This window comes from Triticum aestivum, chromosome 7A (assembly GCF_018294505.1).
Source record: "Triticum aestivum cultivar Chinese Spring chromosome 7A, IWGSC CS RefSeq v2.1, whole genome shotgun sequence".
Classification (NCBI taxonomy): Eukaryota; Viridiplantae; Streptophyta; class Magnoliopsida; order Poales; family Poaceae; genus Triticum; species Triticum aestivum.
The window spans coordinates 542779913-542802043 of NC_057812.1; the positions used below are offsets into that span (position 1 = coordinate 542779913).

At 48.2% G+C, this 22131-nt stretch overlaps 2 protein-coding genes and 1 long non-coding RNA gene across 3 annotated transcripts; 1 reads left to right on the forward strand and 2 right to left on the reverse strand.

Annotated features, from left to right (window-relative positions):
* Positions 1-12176: 12176 nt before the first annotated feature.
* On the reverse strand, positions 12177-13623 carry LOC123148066 (uncharacterized). The gene is made up of 2 exons (XR_006473636.1): positions 13591-13623; positions 12177-12679 (listed from the first exon to the last, which is right to left on the reverse strand). It is a non-coding gene; the product is annotated as an uncharacterized lncRNA (long non-coding RNA).
* A 2829-nt stretch (positions 13624-16452) lies between these two features.
* LOC123148067 (histone-lysine N-methyltransferase ASHR2) lies at positions 16453-20966 on the forward strand. Its single transcript, XM_044567423.1, has 2 exons — positions 16453-17796; positions 20602-20966. The coding sequence occupies exon 1, from the start codon at positions 16472-16474 to the stop codon at positions 17768-17770; it is 1299 nt and encodes a 432-aa protein (XP_044423358.1). The 5' UTR covers positions 16453-16471; the 3' UTR covers positions 17771-17796; positions 20602-20966.
* Positions 20967-21311: 345 nt separating this feature from the next.
* On the reverse strand, positions 21312-22131 carry LOC123148068 (cysteine-rich and transmembrane domain-containing protein WIH2). The gene is made up of 3 exons (XM_044567424.1): positions 21981-22131; positions 21686-21857; positions 21312-21584 (listed from the first exon to the last, which is right to left on the reverse strand). Exons 1-3 carry the CDS (start codon positions 21994-21996, stop codon positions 21539-21541), a joined length of 234 nt encoding a protein of 77 aa, XP_044423359.1. The 5' UTR covers positions 21997-22131; the 3' UTR covers positions 21312-21538.

A 22131-nucleotide genomic window follows, 5' to 3' on the forward strand; every position in this document is an offset into this window, starting at 1 on the left:
CCTCCCCGCCCTCCCCAACGCTTTCCCTCCCCTTCTCCCCCTCCCGCTGTCGCCGTCCTGGACCACCGGGCCTTGCTCGGGTGGTGCCGGCGGCGGCGGCCCCGTCCTTTCCCCCCGCGTAGTGCCACGGCTCGGGTGGTTGGCGGCTGGCGGCGGCGTGCTTCGGCGGCGGCGCAACTCCTTGGGTAGCGCGGTGCCAGGTGGTGAGGTGGTGGCGGCGTTGCTGCTTGGCGGCGGGGCGTTGCAGTGGCTGGTGGTGATGCCCTCCCGGCCCAGATCTGGACCTTTTTGGGCCCCATCTGGGTCTGGGCGGGCTTGGCCGGAACTCCTCAGCGGCGTCTCCGGTGGACGGCGGGGCGACTCGTGTGGGGGGTAGCGGCGACGGCGGCTCGTATACTGCAGCGCGGCGACGAGGGCTTCACGAGCCCGTCTCGGGCTTGGCCGGGCCTATCTGGGCCTTCGGCGCGGGGGCGGAAAAATGGTTTCACGGGGGAGCTGGAGCCGGCACGCGCCGGTCGTGGCCATGGGCCACTTCTCCACCTTCCCTTTCCCCCGGTCGATTTGGTCGCGGTTGCCTGGTTTGCCCTTGGTTTGCCCCTGTTGCTACGTCCGGGCGGTGGAGGTTGTCCCCTCCTGCGTGGCCGCTGTTGCTGCCGCCCCTCGTTCTCGGTTGCCTTCTCTGTTCTCGCCGGTCTCGCTTCATTTGCCACGGTGAAACGACGATGGGAACTGCACAACCGTGGTGGCGCATGTTGGTGGGCGGCGTGTTTGGTGGCGCACGATGGATCGTCTGGAGTCGTGGGTGGTTGGTGGTCCGGAGAAATCCGTGTCGGCTTGTCCGGCACCGACGCGGTGACGTCTGTGGGCGCCGCCGTGCCTTCCTGAAGGGCGTCGGGCTTGCCCCTTCCCCCGCAATCCTCTACATACCGGGGGGAAACCCTAGGACTTGTCCGGACAACAGCGTCGTCGGCGTCGCGGTTCTTCTTGAAGGTGTTACTTGGTATGCGGCGGTCCGGAGTGCTCGGAGTGTGGTGGAGTTCTCCGGTGGGCGCAGTGGTTGTGGGTCTTCATCGTTTTCGTTGATTCGTCGTTGTTCGCATTTGTTTCTTTTTTGTTTTCTCTTTCATTTTTTTTTGGGCGTGACTGTGGTGCTTCTGCCCCAGCACCTATCGTTGGCTGTATCGGAGTTGGTTGCTTTGTAATACAAAGCGGGGGGAAACCCTTTTTCATAAAAAGGGACGATGCTTATAGTTTTTACATGTCCAATCACAAAAGTATCTCAGTCCGGCAGTTGGTGCAAAAAAAAGAAGGATTTTTTTGCCCTGCTAGACCGGTTGTCAGATCCTCCATGCTCACTGTGCCATCTCCTCGACATCCGCCTCCTTCTCGGCTGCCTCCTTCTCTGCCGTCTCCAGCCTTAAAGCGTCTCAACATCCTGAAGCAGACGGTTTGCACATTCATTGTTGCATCATCATCCAATGCCTTCATCTTCAAGGTGAACATTTTTTAATCCTTCGAAGCGGCAGTGATCTTAACATTCTTCTCTTCAAGCTTGCTCTTCTTCTCTTCGAGTTTGATCTTCTTATCGACCACCGCCATTAAGATGTCAAACCTCTTGGTCTTTTTTCTCTCTCTTAATGTTGGACCACTTGACACATGCCTCCTCCTTCTTTGCTAAGATGCCCTCAAACCTCACTATCATCTTGGCTGCCATCCCTTCTCGCTTCTCCTTCTCTTATTTCCACTTCTTTCTCTGGAATCCTCTTCTAAACTTCTTGGGCGGCTCTTTTATTTGGTCGGTTGGATCATCCGCCTCTTCCTCAGTGCCAATGTCGACGATCTTGATGGAGTTGGCAATGTATAAATCTCAATTGGGTTGCCCACTCAACTTCAACCAACAATGCATGAGGACAAAGTTTCTCTTCTCCATCTTCAAGAACAAGTTGCACGCACGAGAGGGCTACAAAGAAAAACATTGTCAAGAAGTTGCACATCCGACCAAAAGACTAACACATAGAGCATGTCCGGCGGATTAGTTGTTTCAAATGGCCACCATATATACTTGCTCACGGCCTCTTGTATGGCGTATCATCGATGGTTGAGTGACTTTGTCCCATGATTGCTGATAAGTTCATAGTGATAGGCTCGAAATTCTTGTGCTCATAGAACCAACTCAACCAAGTATGAATGTTGGCCCAAAACGTTGTGCCCTTTTGCTTCGTGCCATGGATATGATCGATGCTAGTGGCTAACCACGCATCGCACGACAGCTCACCCCCCGCATGTTCAAGTTTTCTCCTCTACCCCTCTTCTTTGGATGGCTGCAAATTCATCCGGATCAAGGTCGTCGTAGTCATCCTGCTCCAGTTAGCCGGTGTATGAATCCGGCTGCATGGTGTATGTTGGAAATATGCCCTAGAGGCAATAATAAAAGCATTATTATTATATTTCTTTGTTCATGATAATTGTCTTTATTCATGCTATAATTGTGTTATCCGGAAATCGTAATACATGTGTGAATAACAGACACCAACATGTCCCTAGTAAGCCTCTAGTTGACTAGCTCGTTGATCAATAGATAGTCATGGTTTCCTGGCTATGGACATTGGATGTCATTGATAACGGGATCACATCATTAGGATAATGATGTGATGGACAAGACCCAATCCTAAACATAGCACAAGATCGTATAGTTCGTTTGCTAGAGTTTTTGCAATGTCAAAGTATCTCTTCCTTCGACCATGAGATCGTATAACTCCTGGATGCCGTAGGAGTGCTTTGGGTGTATCAAACGTCACAACGTAACTGGGTGACTATAAAGGTGCACTACAGGTATCTCCAAAAGTATCTATTGTTTTATATGGATCGAGACTGGGATTTGTCACTCCGTATGACGGAGAGATATCACTGGGCCCACTCAGTAATGCATCATCATAATGAGCTCAAAGTGACCAAGTGTTTGGTCACGGGATCATGCATTACGGTACGAGTAAAGTGACTTGCCGGTAACAAGATTGAACGAGGTATTGGGATACCGACGATCGAATCTCGGGTAAGTAACATATCGATTGACAAAGGGAATTGCATACGGGGTTGATTAAATCCTCGACATCGTGGTTCATCCGATGAGATCATCGTGGAGCATGTGGGAGCCAACATGGGTATCCAGATCCCGCTGTTGGTTATTGACCGGAGAGCGATCTCGGTCATGTCTACATGTCTCCCGAACCCGTAGGGTCTACACACTTAAGGTTCAGTTACGCTAGGGTTGTAGGGATATGTATATGCAGTAACCCGAATGTTGTTCGGAGTCCCGGATGAGATCCCGGACGTCACGAGGAGTTCCGGAATGGTCCGGAGGTAAAGATTTATATATGGGAAGTCCTGTTTCGGGCATCGGGACAAGTTTCGGGGTTATCGGTATTGTACCGGGACCACCGGAGGGGTCCCGGGGGCCCACCGGGTGGGGCCACCCATCCCCGGGGGCCACATGGGCTGTAGGGGGTGCGCCTTGGCCTGCTTGGGCCAAGGGCACCAGCCCCACATAGGCCCATGCGCCTAGGGTTTAAGGGGGAAGAGTCCTAGGAGGGTAAGGCACCTCCTAGGTGCCTTTGGGGGGAGGGAAACCCCCCTTGGCCGCCGCACCCCCTAGGAGATTGGATCTCCTAGGGCCGGCCACCCCCCCTTGGCACCCCTATATATAGTGGGGGAGAGGAGGGACTTCATACCTTGAGTCCTTGGCCTTTGGTTGCCTCCTTCTCCCTCCCCAACACCTCCTCCACCTCCTTATTGCTTAGCGAAGCTCTGCCGGAGTACTGCAGCTCCATCAACACCACGCCGTCGTGCTGCTGCTGGTGCCATCTCCCTCAACCTCTCCTCCCTCCCTTGCTGGATCAAGAAGGAGGAGACGTGGCTGTTCCGTACGTGTGTTGAACGCGGAGGTGCCGTCCGTTCGGTGCTAGGATCTCCGGTGATTCGAATCACGTCGTGTTCGACTACATCATCCCCGTTCTTTGAACGCTTCCGCTCGCGATCTACAAGGTATGTAGATGCATCTATTCACTCGTTGCTAGATGAACTCCTAGATGATCTTGGTGAAACGAGTAGGAAAATTTTTATTTTCTGCAACGTTCCCCAACAGTGGCATCATGAGCTAGGTCTATGCGTAGTTCTTCTTGCACGAGTAGAACACAATTGGTTGTGGGCGTAGATTTGTCAACTTTCTTGCCGCTACTAGTCTTATCTTGCTTCAGCGGTATTGTGGGATGAAGCGGCCCGGACCAACCTTACACGTACGCTTACGTGAGACCGGTTCCACCGACTAACATGCACAAGTGGCATAAGGTGGCTGGCGGGTGTCTGTCTCTCCTACTTTAGTTGAAGCGGATTCGATGAAAAGGGTCCTTATGAAGGGTAAATAGAAGTTGACAAATCACGTTGTGGTTTCATGTAGGTAAGAAAACGTTCTTGCTAGAACCCTACTTCAGCCACGTAAAACTTGCAAACAACAATTAAAGGACGTCTAACTTGTTTTTGCAGCAAGTGCTTTGTGATATGATATGGCCAAAGTTGTGATGAATGATGAATGATCTATATGTCATGTATGAGATGTTCATGCTATTGTAATAGGAATCACGACTTGCATGTCGATGAGTATGACAACCGGCAGGAGCCATAGGAGTTGTCTTTATTTTTTGTATGACCTGCGTGTCATTAAAGAACGCCATGTAAACTACTTTACTTTATTACTAAACGCGTTAGTCATAGAAGTAGAAGTAGTCGTTGGCGTGACAACTTCATGAAGACACGATGATGGAGATCATGATGATGGAGATCATGGTGTCGTGCCGGTGACAAGATGATCATGGAGCCCCGAAGATGAAGATCAAAGGAGCTATATGATATTGGCCATATCATGTCACTACTTATATAATTGCATGTGATGTTTATTATGTTTTATGCATCTTGTTTACTTAGAACGACGGTAGTAAATAAGATGATCCCTTACAAAATTTCAAGAAGTGTTCTCCCCTAACTGTGCACCGTTGCTACAGTTCGTCGTTTCGAAGCACCACGTGATGATCGGGTGTGATAGATTCTTACGTTCACATACAACGGGTGTAAGACAGTTTTACACAGCGAAAACACTTAGGGTTAACTTGACGAGCCTAGCATGTACAGACATGGCCTCGGAACACGGAGACCGAAAGGTCGAACACGAGTCGTATGGAAGATACGATCTACATGAGAATGTTCACCGACGATGACTAGTCCGTCTCACGTGATGATCGGACACGGCCTAGTCGACTCGGATCGTGTAACACTTAGATGACCAAAGGGATGTCAAATCTGAGTGGGAGTTCATTATAATTTGATTAGATGAACTTAATTATCATGAACTTAGTCTAAAATTTTACAATATGTCTTGTAGATCAAATGGCCAACGTAGTCCTCAACTTCAACGCGTTCCTAGAGAAAACTAAGCTGAAAGACGATGGCAGCAACTATACGGACTGGGTCCGGAACCTAAGGATCATCCTCATAGCTGCCAAGAAAGATTATGTCCTACAAGCACCGCTTGGTGACGCACCCATTCTCCCTGCAGAACAAGACGTTATGAACGCTTGGCAGGCACGTTTCGATGACTACTCCCTCGTTCAGTGCGGCATGCTTTACAGCCTAGAGCCGGGGCTCCAAAAGCGTTTTGAGAGACATGGAGCATATGAGATGTTCGAAGAGCTGAAAATGGTTTTCCAAGCTCATGCCCGGGTCGAGAGATATGAAGTCTCCGACAAATTCTTCAGCTGTAAGATGGAGGAAAACAGTTCTGTCAGTGAGCACATACTCACTATGTCTGGGTTGCATAACCGCTTGACTCAGCTGGGAGTTAATCTCCCGGATGATGCGGTCATTGACAGAATCCTCCAGTCGCTTCCACCGAGCTACAAGAGCTTTGTGATGAACTTCAATATGCAGGGGATGGAAAAGACCATTCCTGAAGTATTTGCTATGCTGAAATCAGCAGAGGTAGAAGTCAGAAAGGAACATCAAGTGTTGATGGTCAATAAAACCACTAAGTTCAAGAAGGGCAAGGGTAAAAAGAACTTCAAGAAGGACGGCAAGGTAGTTGCCACGCCCAGCAAGCAAGCTGCCGGGAAGAAGCCAAAGAATGGACCCAAGCCCGAGACTGAGTGTTTTTATTGCAAGGAAAGTGGTCACTGGAAGCGGAATTGCCCCAAATACTTAGCGGACAAGAAGGCCGGCAAAACCAAAGGTATATTTATATACATGTAATTGATGTGTACCTTACCAGTAATCGTAGTAACTCCTGGGTATTTGATACCGGTGCCGTTGCTCATATTTGTAACACACAACAGGAGCTGCGGAATAAACGGAGACTGGCGAAGGACGAGGTGACGATGCGCGTCGGGAATGGTTCCAAGGTCGATGTGATCGCCGTCGGCACGCTACCTCTACATTTACCTACGGGATTAGTTTTGAACCTCAATAATTGTTATTTTGTGCCAAGTTTGAGCATGAACATTGTATCAGGATCTCGTTTAATTCGAGATGGCTACTCATTTAAATCCGAGAATAATGGTTGTTCTATTTATATGAGAGATATGTTTTATGGTCATGCTCCTATGGTGAATGGTTTATTCTTTATGAATCTCGAACGTGATGCTACACATGTTCATAATGTGAGTACCAAAAGAAGTAAGGTTGATAATGATAGTCCCACATACTTGTGGCACTGCCGCCTTGGTCACATAGGTGTCAAACGCATGAAGAAGCTCCATGCTGATGGACTTTTAGAGTCTTTTGATTACGAATCATTTGACACGTGCGAACCATGCCTCATGGGTAAAATGACCAAGACTCCATTCTCAGGAACAATGGAGAGAGCAACCAACTTATTGGAAATCATACATACTGATGTGTGCGGTCCAATGAGTGTTGAGGCTCGCGGTGGCTATCGTTATGTTCTCACCCTCACTAATGACTTGAGTAGATATGGGTATGTCTACTTAATGAAACACAAGTCTGAGACCTTTGAAAAGTTCAAGGAATTTCAGAGTGAAGTTGAGAATCAACGTGACAGGAAAATCAAGTTTCTACGATCAGATCGTGGAGGAGAATACTTGAGTCACGAGTTTGGTACACACTTAAGAAAATGTGGAATAGTTTCACAACTCACGCCGCCTGGAACACCTCAGCGTAATGGTGTGTCCGAACGTCGTAATCGCACTCTATTAGATATGGTGCGATCTATGATGTCTCTTGCCGATTTACCACTATCTTTTTGGGGCTATGCTTTAGAGACTGCCGCATTCACTTTAAATAGGGCCCCGTCGAAATCCGTTGAGACGACACCGTATGAATTATGGTTTGGGAAGAAACCTAAGCTGTCATTTCTAAAAGTTTGGGGATGCGATGCTTATGTCAGGAAACTTCAACCTGAAAAGCTCGAACCCAAATCGGAAAAATGCGTCTTCATAGGATACCCTAAAGAAACTGTTGGGTATATCTTCTACCTCAGATCCGAAGGCAAGATCTTTGTTGCCAAGAATGGGTCCTTTCTGGAGAAAGAGTTTCTCTCGAAAGAAGTAAGTGGGAGGAAAGTAGAGCTTGATGAAGTATTGCCTCTTGAACCGGAAAATGGCGCAACTCAAGAAAATGTTCCTGAGGTGCCAGCACCAACAAGAGAGGAAGTTAATGATAAAGATCAAGATACTTCTGATCAAACTCCTACTGAAATTCGAAGGTCCACAAGGACACGTTCCGCACCAGAGTGGTACGGCAACCCTGTCTTGGAAATCATGTTGTTAGACAACGATGAACCTTCGAACTATGAAGAAGCGATGGCGGGTCCGGATTCCGACAAATGGCTAGAAGCCATGAAATCCGAGATAGGATCCATGTATGAAAACGAAGTATGGACTTTGACTGACTTGCCCGTAGAACGGCGAGCCATAGAAAATAAATGGATCTTTAAGAAGAAGACAGACGCGGATGGTAATGTGACCATCTATAAAGCTCGGCTTGTCGCTAAGGGTTATCGACAAGTTCAAGGGGTTGACTACGATGAGACTTTCTCACCGGTAGCGAAGCTGAAGTCCGTCCGAATCATGTTAGCAATTGCCGCATTTTATGATTATGAAATTTGGCAAATGGACGTCAAAACGGCATTCCTTAATGGTTTCCTTAAGGAAGAATTGTATATGATGCAGCCGGAAGGTTTTGTCGATCCTAAAAATGCTGACAAGGTGTGCAAGCTCCAACGCTCGATTTATGGGCTGGTGCAAGCATCTCGGAGTTGGAACATTCGTTTTGATGAGATGATCAAAGCGTTTGGGTTTACACAGACTTATGGAGAAGCCTGTGTTTACAAGAAAGTGAGTGGGAGCTCTATAGCATTTCTCATACTATATGTAGATGACATACTTTTGATGGGAAATGATATAGAACTTTTGGACAGCATTAAGGCCTACTTGAATAAGAGTTTTTCAATGAAGGACCTTGGAGAAGCTGCTTATATATTAGGCATCAAGATCTATAGGGATAGATCAAGACGCCTCATAGGTCTTTCACAAAGCACATATCTTGATAAGATTTTGAAGAAGTTCAAAATGGATCAGTCCAAGAAAGGGTTCTTGCCTGTTTTGCAAGGTGTGAAATTGAGCTCAGCTCAATGTCCGACCACGGCAGCAGAGATAGAAGAGATGAGTGTCATCCCCTATGCCTCAGCCATAGGTTCTATTATGTATGCCATGCTGTGTACCAGACCTGATGTAAACCTTGCCGTAAGTTTGGTAGGAAGGTACCAAAGTAATCCCGGCAAGGAACACTGGACAGCGGTCAAGAATATCCTGAAGTACCTGAAAAGGACTAAGGAAATGTTTCTCGTTTATGGAGGTGACGAAGAGCTCGTCGTAAAAGGTTACGTCGACGCTAGCTTCGACACAGATCTGGATGACTCTAAGTCACAAACCGGATACGTGTATATTTTGAATGGTGGGGCAGTAAGCTGGTGCAGTTGCAAGCAGAGCGTCGTGGCGGGATCTACATGTGAAGCGGAGTACATGGCAGCCTCGGAGGCAGCACATGAAGCAATATGGGTGAAGGAGTTCATCACCGACCTAGGAGTCATACCCAATGCGTCGGGGCCGATCAAGCTCTTCTGTGACAACACTGGAGCTATTGCACTTGCCAAGGAGCCCAGGTTTCACAAGAAGACAAGGCACATCAAGCGTCGCTTCAACTCCATCCGTGAAAATGTTCAAGATGGAGACATAGAGATTTGTAAAGTACATACGGACCTGAATGTAGCAGATCCGTTGACTAAACCTCTCCCAAGAGCAAAACATGATCAACACCAGAATTCCATGGGTGTTCGATTCATCACAATGTAACTAGATTATTGACTCTAGTGCAAGTGGGAGACTGTTGGAAATATGCCCTAGAGGCAATAATAAAAGCATTATTATTATATTTCTTTGTTCATGATAATTGTCTTTATTCATGCTATAATTGTGTTATCCGGAAATCGTAATACATGTGTGAATAACAGACACCAACATGTCCCTAGTAAGCCTCTAGTTGACTAGCTCGTTGATCAATAGATAGTCATGGTTTCCTGGCTATGGACATTGGATGTCATTGATAACGGGATCACATCATTAGGATAATGATGTGATGGACAAGACCCAATCCTAAACATAGCACAAGATCGTATAGTTCGTTTGCTAGAGTTTTTGCAATGTCAAAGTATCTCTTCCTTCGACCATGAGATCGTATAACTCCTGGATGCCGTAGGAGTGCTTTGGGTGTATCAAACGTCACAACGTAACTGGGTGACTATAAAGATGCACTACAGGTATCTCCGAAAGTATCTATTGTTTTATATGGATCAAGACTGGGATTTGTCACTCCGTATGACGGAGAGATATCACTGGGCCCACTCAGTAATGCATCATCATAATGAGCTCAAAGTGACCAAGTGTTTGGTCACGGGATCATGCATTACGGTACGAGTAAAGTGACTTGCCGGTAACAAGATTGAACGAGGTATTGGGATACCGACGATCGAATCTCGGGCAAGTAACATATCGATTGACAAAGGGAATTGCATACGGGGTTGATTAAATCCTCGACATCGTGGTTCATCCGATGAGATCATCGTGGATCATGTGGGAGCCAACATGGGTATCCAGATCCCGCTGTTGGTTATTGACCGGAGAGCGATCTCGGTCATGTCTACATGTCTCCCGAACCCGTAGGGTCTACACACTTAAGGTTCAGTTACGCTAGGGTTGTAGGGATATGTATATGCAGTAACCCGAATGTTGTTCGGAGTCCCGGATGAGATCCCGGACGTCACGAGGAGTTCCGGAATGGTCCGGAGGTAAAGATTTATATATGGGAAGTCCTGTTTCGGGCATCGGGACAAGTTTCGGGGTTATCGGTATTGTACCGGGACCACCGGAGGGGTCCCGGGGGCCCACCGGGTGGGGCCACCCATCCCCGGGGGCCACATGGGCTGTAGGGGGTGCGCCTTGGCCTGCTTGGGCCAAGGGCACCAGCCCCACATAGGCCCATGCGCCTAGGGTTTAAGGGGGAAAGAGTCCTAGGAGGGTAAGGCACCTCCTAGGTGCTTTGGGGGGAGGGAAACCCCCCTTGGCCGCCGCACCCCCTAGGAGATTGGATCTCCTAGGGCCGGCCACCCCCCCTTGGCACCCCTATATATAGTGGGGGAGAGGAGGGACTTCATACCTTGAGTCCTTGGCCTTTGGTTGCCTCCTTCTTCCTCCCCAACACCTCCTCCACCTCCTTATTGCTTAGCGAAGCTCTGCCGGAGTACTGCAGCTCCATCAACACCACGCCGTCGTGCTGCTGCTGGTGCCATCTCCCTCAACCTCTCCTCCCTCCCTTGCTGGATCAAGAAGGAGGAGACGTGGCTGTTCCGTACGTGTGTTGAACGCGGAGGTGCCGTCCGTTCGGTGCTAGGATCTCCGGTGATTCGAATCACGTCGTGTTCGACTACATCATCCCCGTTCTTTGAACGCTTCCGCTCGCGATCTACAAGGTATGTAGATGCATCTATTCACTCGTTGCTAGATGAACTCCTAGATGATCTTGGTGAAACGAGTAGGAAAATTTTTATTTTCTGCAACGTTCCCCAACAGTGTATGTGCTCGACTGGGTGTACGTGCCCGATTGTGTGTACGGGCCCGACTCCGAGTCATCCACCTGCCTGTCCTCGAAGAAGTCTCTGATTCCTTTCGTCTTGGATCATGTCCATCATCTTCCTGTCCGTGTCGTCGTACGCCGGCTCGCTCGGGTTGAGACATACCCACAAATAGAGAGTAGGGACCAAAATGCTAAACACCCGATGTCCGTGATCGGACAAGTTGCGGTGATGCAAACTCAAAAAAAGGAGCGACGCCAGATTTGTGTCGACGCAATAAGGCACGTGCCCGACGGCAAATGTCGGGGACTGTCTAACAAGCCGCTCGGTGGTGAAGCAGGGAGGCTTGTATTGTTCTGTCTAGGACGATGTGTGCATGGATGACGACGGCAGGAGCGCCCCGTGTCACAGTTCCCGTCCGCCCCTGCACCCAGCCCACCGCCACACCAGCCGCTCTTCATTTTGAGCAGCACCGTCTTTGCCTTTTGTTTGAGGCGGCGGGCGGCCGCCTTCGCCGGATCCTCCACCTCTTTCATATCAAGAAAGGGTGGACCGAGGCCGGACGCCTACCCTCCTAGTGACCCAAGCGGACAAAATCCATGTCCGTTTGGTCGACGCGTTAGAGTTGCCCTAACATCGGCTTCGTGAGACTATGAGCATATTTTTTGGGACTGTCTATTTTACATCCGGATGAAAACCAATTCGCTTTCAACCATATTTTCCCGCCAGTTACAGAATGACAAGTGTCCCACTGTCCCCTGTCCTTTGTTTGTTCCTATTTGTCCCGCTTTGAAACAGAGCAGCAACGCTCTTAACGGGTTCATACCCAACATTTCCAACCCGAACAGAAATCAGCAAAAAGGAGAAAAGCACCCAACGTTAGAGCCAAGCATTCCTATGTCCACTAAGCTAAAGCTAGCAAAGGAAGGAAAGGACCAAAATGAAATGACAAATACACACTGGAAAATAACTAAAATTACACTAATAGTTCAACTAAAGAATTTCAGTGTAATATCCACTGAAAAATGCACTATAGAAAATCTTTATGTGCACTAAGAATTACAATGTAAAATCCACTAAAATTACACTGTAAATACCGCTAAAAATACACTTCCAATCCAAATAATTTGTACTAAATAATTACACTAAGCATTTCAGTGTAAATCCACTAAGAAAAACATTGTAAATCCAGTAGGAATTACAATGTAAATCCACTTAGAATTACAGTGGAAACCCACTAGGAAAAACACTGTAAATCCAGTAGTAATTACAGTGTAAATCCACTTGGAATTACACTGGATATCCACTAAGAAAAACACTGTAAATCCAGTAGGAATTACAATGTAAATCCACTTATGGGTCCACACCAGAGAGGGCAATTCCTCCATGATCTGGGACACAAATCTGGCTGGAGATGCAGAAAAAACACAGGTAAACACCCCCCCTCTTATGCATTCACTCCTCCAAGATCTCTCTCCTACCTCATGACATCTGAAAGAAAAACAAGCTCCCTGTGAGGATCATTAACATATGCTGAAGAACACAACTTAACAGAACAAAGATTAGAACACAGGCAGAAAAGATAGCATGGAGCAGGAGAAACTCTAGGAACAACTAGACTATGAACACATATGAATTACTAGTTTATGGTCACAGGAATAACACTTCTGGAACACTAGATTCTGAAAACTAGTTGCAAAATTAGTGCTCAGAAATTCGCAGCTATAGCTACAACACAGGGCCAAGAAAAGTTTGGGGATGAGAGGGGGGGCATGAGGAAGCTATGAATTCCATTTAGGAAAAACTTGTTCAAACAAAAAGAGTAGTACTGCTGTAATTTCAGAAGTTTGGTGCTGAGAAACTGTACATTGTTCGGATACTTTTGATCATGTTTGGACACTTGTATCTGTGAATCTATGACTGTATTTTAGACATGGCAGATTAGATTTCAGTATAAAGCTGTGAACATATGACTGTATTTTAGAAACAATGGTACTGTCCAAAGTTGTAGTTCAAATTACTATGATCTGATACTAGTTCACACTCAATCTAATATGCCATGAAAATTAACAGTGAAAGTAAAATTATCAGAAAAAAAGACTGAGGACAATCAGGTTAAGCACTGACACTCTGCACCCTACCTTGTAAATTACAAGCTCTGATTTGCACATAAATAGAAGAAATCAGAAACTTGTGTATGAAGAGACTACTGGAATTGACACAAATAACTCTGGCTTCAAAGAAAAAATTGTACAAAAAACCTTGTCAATGACTTGCAACATGCTTTACTGCATTTCTTACCTACTTGTTGCACCCTACATATGCATAAACATACATACATGCAAAAAAGGACAAATGGGGACATCAGAAATACTCTTGTTTATTCTACAACACTTCATTACCTATACTTTCTGAAAACATTGAGTGCAGATGCCTGCAATCAAATCGGATGCAATGGAATATAGCATCAAAGGGCAGTCGCTGTACCTCGAAGAGAGTATGACAAATGCACTGTTCAAAAGGGGAGTGGGGGCTAAATTCAGTGCAACAAGCTTCCTAAGAGAGTATGACAGGATAATAGAAGTCATTCATGAGAGAAAGCAAGAATGTGATCACTTGTCTAGAAACAAAAAGGATGCGCCCAAGAAGTTCTGGTCCAAATACAGTATAGAACGACAAGTGTATGAGCTCTACAACATTCGCATCTTCAGGAAGTTCTGAAAGAAAATGGAAGATACAACGAGGTTGCATGTGTTTGAGCTTGAAAAAGAAAAAAAAACTACATGGTTAAAAACGAAAGAACCTACATGAGATAGATTTGATGCAAGAGAAAGTACTCATGCATGATGGATCTGCTGCACATTTCACAAGGATGGAATCCTATCCTGACACATACTCAGAGTGATGATCCAACTGAACGTAGAGAGGATACCTGACAAGTATATCATAGACAAATGAAGGAAAAATGATCACATGGTACACTCAACCAAGCCTCCTCCCATTTTTGATGAAAACTCAACACTGATGTACAATGTGCTGAAAAGGAAACTCGTCTATGTGGCTTCTCTGAACAATTTACAATGCCATCAGGAGGAATAACAAGGGGTCCCTGCTCACAAGGCTTATATGACATAAATGTGATAAAAAATTTACAGTAGAATTACACTGCAATTTAGCTTGGAAAAATATAGTACATAGACTGCAAGAACAAAATTCAGGATAATTACACTTAATACACAGGTTAAACACTGAGTGTAATTACATTGCAAATTACACTGAGTTTATAGTGTAATTACAATGCAATTTAGACTGAAAAATTTTAGTACACAGACTATAACTACAAAAAAATAGGTTAATTACACTGAAAATTACAGTGTATTTACATTGCAAATTAGACTGGAAAGTTTCAGTGCATAGACTGTAAGTACAAAAATTCAGGTTAATTACACATAATAAACAGATAATTACACTGAAAGTACAACGTAATTACACTGCAAGTTAGACCGGAAAGACTGTAAGTACAAAAATTACAGGTTAGCTACACTAATTTATAGTGTAAATTAATGGTGGGGTTAAGCCCTCAGTTTAACACAGATTGCAAGTTACAAGAAACAAATTACTGTGAGAGAAAAGACTATATACCTGAACCAACAGTACAAAATATCACTGTAAATTTGAACCAAAAACTGGACTACAAATGAAACTATACTGAAAATCCACTCAAAATTACACTAGAAATTACAGTCCAAAACACTGAAACTAAAACAGAATTATTTCAGACCAACACGTACACATCACGAGACTCAACCGACTAGAAGAGTCAACATTTGCATGTCTACATCTATCATCATTAAATTACTTTCTCTATGTACTGAAAAGTTCAGTTAACGTACCACCATGTAAACAAAAGTATAAAACAATGGAAGCACACAATTCAGTTAAATGTACCACCATGTACAGTGTAAGTTACACATAGATATCAGTGAAATTTAAATAGAGATATCACTATAGTACAGACCAAACAACTGTTGCTTAATTGAAGAAATTCAGTCCAGAATAAAACCTAAAAAGTACATTTACGCTTGCCATTTACAGTGAAAAACCAGTGTAAGATAGACTACTATAGACTGAAACTACAGTAGAAATATCACTGTAAAATTAAACCTAATATTACATTTACACTGGCCATTCACTATTGCTGTCTATAGTAGCCAAACAACTGTTACTTAATTACAGTGAAATCCACTCAAAATTACACTGCAATAGTACAGACCAAATAACTATTACTTAATTGTAGAAATTCAGTCCAGAATCAAACAACAGAGGAAAAGCGGAGCAACCATACATCTACATCAGAAATTACACTAGAAAACCACACATCTACATCAAAAACAGGCTAGACCAGACGAACATCAACCTACCACACTAGCAGCTACCAATGGATCAACACCGCTAATTCAAAGCCTGCCACAAGGAAACTACATCTACATTCGGAAGAAGAAATCAAAATAGACAAGAGGGATCCACCGCTAAATTTACATGTGCAACAAAAAATACCACATACGAAAAATGCAAGTAGAAGAATACAACGAGACAATCAACCAGATCTAGCAAATCGCACAGAAAAACGAAGGGAAAATGGAACAGGGGGAGAGGGGGTGCTTGCAAACCAACAACCTCAGGTAGGGGGCGGGGAGAGACGCAGGGCTTGCGGACCACCACAAAAGAAGGAGCGGCACGAATCAAAGACCCGAGAAGAAACCGCAGCCAAATCGCCATGGCGTCGACTTCGCCTCTCCCTTTCTCCCTGACAAGAACAAAGGTGAATCAAATCAGAGCGCGAGCTTGGAGATAAGCAACCAGGGGAGGAGGGGGAGAACCGTGGGCCTACCACCAAAGCGCCTCGAGAGATCAGCGAGTGAGGCCTCCAACCAAAATCTCGCCATGCCTCTCTGCCTCCGAGCACTCGCCGCTAGAAATGGGGAGCGATCCAGTGAAAGGCATCCGCGATATTAACGGGTCTCCCGAAACAATGTGCGGGCCCGATAACAACCAAAAACAACCCGCGCACTGGGAAAAAAAACTGCACGAGTCTCAACGGAGGGATCGAACGGACAAGAAAACGGATGAAAGCGAATTATTTTCATCCGGATGAAAATTAGCAGTCCCGTATTTTTTTCTTCCTTTTTAGGGGATTAGCGTCTTTTTCTTAGATGAGGAAGGAATTCCAGGAACGAAAAAAAAACACAGGAGGCACAGGAGCAGAAACCCTAATGCCGCGAAATGGACTGCGAAATATTCCGGCCCACGGAGCAGCCCAAAAAGAGCACCGCTCTCTCCCAGAGTGCCATTCTTCTGTCAGAGGTTTCCTGCTCTTCCTCTCCCTCCGCCGCCGCCGGAATGGCACCGCCAAACATGGCCGGCGACACGCTCAGGGTAGCCGACCTCCCGGGCCGCGGCCGCGCGCTCCTCGCCGCCCGCGACATCCTCGAGGGCGAGGTGCTCCTGTCGGAGTCGCCCATCCTCCTCTACCCGTCCTCGCTCGCTTCCCTCTCCTCCTACTGCTCCGCCTGCTTCCGCTCGCTCCCGCCGCCGCCCCACGCCCCCTGCCCTTCCTGCCGCGCCGCCGCCTTCTGCTCCCCTGCCTGCGCCGCCGCCTCCCACCCGCGCCTCCTCTGCGCCGCGCTCTCCGGCGGCCTCGCCGCCGCCCCCGAGGCGCACCAGGAGCCCCTCCTCTTCCTCCTCTCGGCCTACTCGCTCCAGGAGCCCTCCCTGGGCGCCCTCCTCTCTCTCTCCTCGGCTCCGCAGGGCCCCTCCCCGAGCCAGCAGCAGGACGCCGCGGGCCTCCACGCCGCGGTGGCGTCGGTGGCGCCGCCGCACATGCTGCCCGCGGGCTTCTCTCCGGACCTCACGGCGGCCCTCCTCTCCAAGGACCGGACCAACAGCTTCTCCATCCTGGAGCCGTACCGCCCCGACGTGCCGCTGGAGCTCCGCAAGGCGCGGTGCTGCGCGGTGTACCCTCGGGCGTCACTGCTGAACCACGACTGCCTGCCCAACGCTTGCCACTTCGATTATGCCGACAGGCCGGGGCCGGGGAACACGGACATCGTCGTGCGCGCTCTCCATGGCATAACAGAGGGGAAGGAGGTTTGCATCAGCTATTTCGCGGCCAATTGGAGGTATGCTGACAGGCAACGCAGGCTGCTGGAGGATTATGGGTTCCGGTGTGAGTGTGATCGGTGTCAGATTGAGAGCAAGTGGAAGTTTGATGATGATAATGATGGCGGTGATGGGGATGATACCATGGAAGAGGGGCATGGCAAGGAGGTTGCTGAAGATGGTGGTGATGAGGGGATGGAGCAGGAGGAAGGGAGTGATGACGATGGCGACGATTTCCCGCATGCCTTCTTCTTTGTGAGGTATCTGTGTGATCGTGAGGACTGCTATGGCATGCTTGCACCGCTGCCGCCCTTGCCGAGCGGTGAGCTGTCCCACATATTTGAGTGCAATGCCTGTGGGCAACTGAAGAAGGAAGAAGATGAGGATGAGCCTGATGCTGGTGAATGCAGCATGGACCAGTAGGATGTTTGCTGTTGTTTGTTTTTTGGGTAAGTATTTACCACTTACATTTCTATCTGCTGCATTGGTGATACTGCTTCCTGGACGTTCCGAATTCATATCCGTAGTAGTATCTTAGTTCAAGATAAAACATTTGGGTGAATTGTAGAGCAGGAAATGAATGATTTGATTAGGACAGTGTAGTACGCAAGTGACGGCAACATTAATCGGTGTTAATTTCCATTTGTTTGTTTGTTTCATAGTTTGATGTGAGAAATTTTTATTATGGTTTCTCTGAATTCTATGGTTAAAGCTAAAAGAACAGGTGAAATGTCAAGTCACGCGTTACTTGACTAGCAAAGCTTGCCATTTGGAAGTATTACTATGTGAGGGAAACACTGAAAGCTTACTGAATTTTATTAGGTTCGACTTTGTTAGAGTATGTAATGGGCGTAATGGCCTGGGCTGGCGGTATAGCCCGTTAGTCTTAGGGTTAATTAGAGATAAGGGTCGCTTGCTTAGGGGTCAAGTAAGCCTTGCTTGGGAGTCAAGTAAACCTCTCTATATAAAGAGAGGAGATGTATCAATCTAATCAAGTAAGAATTAAGAAGGAAATCTCTTCCATCTTGCCCGACCGTTGGCAAAAGGCCCCCGGCCGGCCCTCTCGCGCCCTCCTTCTAGCAGCGCCATAACAATTTGGTATCAGCTAGCTTCGGTTCGATCATGTCTTCACCGCCGCCCAACCCGTCTCTTCCGCTGCCGGTCACCTCGTCGCCTCCGGCGACCACCACGACCGTCGCCCTGCTCCTGCCCGCGCTGGGATTCTCCGTCGCGCCCTCCCCCGTCGTCCTCACCCCGAAGGAGGTGTCCGGGGCACTGCAGGACCTAACACAGGCGGTCCAGGAGATCCGCCTGTTCTTGGCCGGGTCCTACGGGCCGCACCCGGCTGCGCCGCCCATCACCGCCATCGCGCCGATGTGGCTGCCGTGGCAGCCGCCGCACCAGGCGCCCCCCGCCGCGCTCGCCGGGCTGCTGCAGCTGCCATCCACCGCCCCGGCCTGGCTTCCATGGCAGCCGCCGCACCAGGTGGCCTCCGCCGCGCTCGCCGGGCTGCTACAGCAGCCACTGCAGCTGCCATCCACCGCCACCACCGCCTTGTCCTGGCTGCCGTGGCAGCCGCCGCACCAGGTGGCCTCCGCCGCGCTCACCGGGCCGCTGCAGCAGCTGCCATCCACCGCCACCACCGCCCTGCCCTGGCTGCAGTGGCAGCCACCGCTCCTGGCAACCTCCGCCGCGCCCGGCGCTCCGCCGCAGCAGCCGCTGCAACTACAACAGCCATCGCCGGTCAGCTCCGGCCCCGCATTGACCGCGCCGACGGGAGTCCCGATCCACCAGATCAAGTTCTCGCCGTCGCCATCACCGCTTCCCCAGGGCGTCCCCATCCAGCAGATCAAGTTCCTGCCGTCGCCGTCACCGCTTCCAGCTTGGATCACTACCTGCCACGTGTCGGCGGCGTGTCGGCGGCGGTGAGGCTGCAGGCTGCTGCACGCGGCCTCCTAGCGCGTCGGCGTGCGGGAGTTGCGTGGTCTACAGTTGCCGCTCCTCCTAGTTGCACTTCGCTGCGCAAAGGACCTCGATCTCGTCCGCTGCGTCGGGGATCTTGGGCATGCTGTTTTTCCCACGGACAACGCCCTCAAAGTCTGCGACATCGGCGGTTGGGGAGGTGGCACCCTCCTCGCCATTCTCCATCGACAGCCCTCCACTCTTCTATGTGCGGTGCTGACCAACAGTCGTCCGGCGGGGAGAAGGCATGGTGTCACCGACAGGAGCGCACCGCGTAGCACCACTGCATTCCGCTGCCGGCCGCCGCGAGGGCGCCTCTGCTGGTCGCTCTTGTGACCACTTCCAGGTGGCCATACACATGCACTCCTTTTGTCCAGATGGTGTCCATGGGATCCAGGTGGCTGTACACGTGCACGTGTCCGACGTGTGGATGGTATCCACTTTTTGTTAAGAGGTCCAAAATAAATCATCCCAATCCATTTCAGGTTCAGAGTAATAAAACAAGCCGAGATGTAAAAGGCTTGTTTTTAAGTGTTAGGTCTGTGTTGCGTCGAGTCATGGTTATAAGTTGGTTAGGCTGCAGCTTGAGGACAAGCTGCATGTCCAGGTGGGGTGTAGTGTTAGAGTACGTAATGGGTCTAATGGCCTGGGCTGGCGGTATGGCCCGTTAGTCTTAGGGTTAATTAGAGATAAGGGTCGCTTGCTTAGGGGTCAAGTAAGCCTTGCTTGGGAGTCAAGTAAACCTCTCTATATAAAGAGAGGAGATGTATCAATCTAATCAATTAAGAATTAAGAAGGAAATCCCTTCCATCTTGCCCGGCCGTGGGCAAAAGGCCCTCGGCCGGCCCTCTCGCGCCCTCCTTCTAGCAGCGCCATAACAGACTTGACTTCTTGACTGAAGAGAAACACAGAAAGCCAACCCAGTCAAAATGGTGCTTTGTTATATATTACTCCATACTATAGAAGTCTGCAATGAGCACAAGCATCAAATTTGAAAAACATGTAGGCAATGAGGAGAGATTATATGTGGGTTTTTTCTTGGTTTCTATACTTTCAAAACATACACATAAATATTTTAGTGATTAAATTAGCAGAAATTCACATGGGAACATATGTGCGGGCCTTCTAAGGATTCCTATTGCAGTTATATTGTTTCTTTTTCCGAAACTATTGCACTTATACTGTGATAACTGTAGTGGGCACTACATTGGTTGCAGATAGTTTGGGAGCTATTCGCGGGTATTGTGTTCATTTGTCTTTGATGATCTAACACGCGAATTGTTATATCGCAGAGCACTTGGTGCATGGTGATGAAATGGATGCACTGGTCGGCGTTCTCCGTACTTTGGGGGTTGTTTGTCTTGAAGGATTGGTCTAATGCGCGTGAAGTCAGGAAGATGTATGCTGTACTACTTGACTTCGTTCACTGAACACTGAATGTGATTTGTAGGCAGTCTTGCTTGGACCTGTACAATTTTCAGTATGCATGTATCTTTCTTGGCGACGTGAACCTGCTGCGGTGTTAGAAACTGATGGTGCAAGTCTACTAGTCGGAGTGTGAATTATGCCCCCTTTGTTCATCTTGCCGTTTGACCTGCATCATTGGATAGCTGTTCGTTTTAGTTATGAAAATCATCTTTGGGATTGTTCTGTTTTACTCCATTTGGTTATATGACGGAGATCAAACTTCCGAGCATGGTGCATTTTTTGTGAGCAAATGAATGCATATCCAGGAAAGTAGATATGGCGGCCGGTGTGCTGGAGAAGATCGGTTTGCTCTCACGAAACAACCAATGCTGTCTGGCTGATTGAAACCACAGCTCATGCTTGCACTGACAGTGCCGGGCGCTCGTTTTCTGAGATTTGTGAAATTATTGTACGATTCAAATGGATCAACAACATTACAACATCAGGTTAACTGCACCAAGTTTGCAACAATTATTGTGAAGTTATTCACTGTAAGACCCGCGAATGATTCGATCATCGCTACCAACAAGGTAAATAACACCAAGAGAAATATGCATTTTATTCAATAAGGCCACTAGATGAATCTCACACGTCCCTCTCTATCTGAATCGTACGAATGGAGCAACGCACACCATCACACGCAAGAAATCGTGTTCTGGGACTAGTATTCAACACGGCAACCTAAAAAAAAAATACTGTACTACAGTATACTCTATATGCCGCGCCTGATCGTGACGGTCGAACAAGATGGGTCAAGCTCGATCAGAAGCAGGCGTCGAGGAGGCAGCAGCAGCACAGCGCGGCGCAGCTGCAACAACACAAGAAGCAGACGATCAATATCAGTTTGTTACAACTTACAACTGAGGCTACGGAGACGAGTGAGAATTCGGAACAAGGGAGGAAAATTACCATCCTTTCAAGAAGCCATCGCCGCCGTGGCCGTGCCCGCCGCGGCTCGTGGTGTCGGCGCCGGCGGGAGGGTACTGCTGGTCCTGCGGGTAGGTGGACGGCGGCGGCGCGACGTAGGCCTGCTGCTGGCCCGGCGGAGGGTACGCTGCTGCGGTGCCTGGCGGCGGGTAGCCTGCGGAACCGGAAGAAACAGAAGGATGAACTCAGAATTCAAGAAGCAAACATGCTCGGCGGTGATTTCCACGAACCGTAGCAGAAGATATGAGACCCCAAAGAAAATGGAACTGGTACGTACCCTGCTGGTAGCTCATGATCGATCTGCAGTTGGAGGATGAGCTAGCAAAAATTCTGCGGAGCAATGCTCTGTTCGGCTGAGTTCTCAACAGGAGAGGAGGTGGAGGACTGACAGAACGGGATGGAGTGGAAACTGTGTCATCGAGCGTATA

Coding starts and splice junctions, on each gene's coding strand:
- LOC123148067 (XM_044567423.1), top strand. CDS start 16,472: ATGGACTGCGAAATATTCCGGCCCACGGAGCAGCCCAAAAAGAGCACC.
- LOC123148068 (XM_044567424.1), bottom strand. Junction 21,585..21,685: donor GATGGCTTCTTGAAAGGATG/GTAATTTTCCTC, acceptor GTGTTGTTGCAG/CTGCGCCGCGCTGTGCTGCT.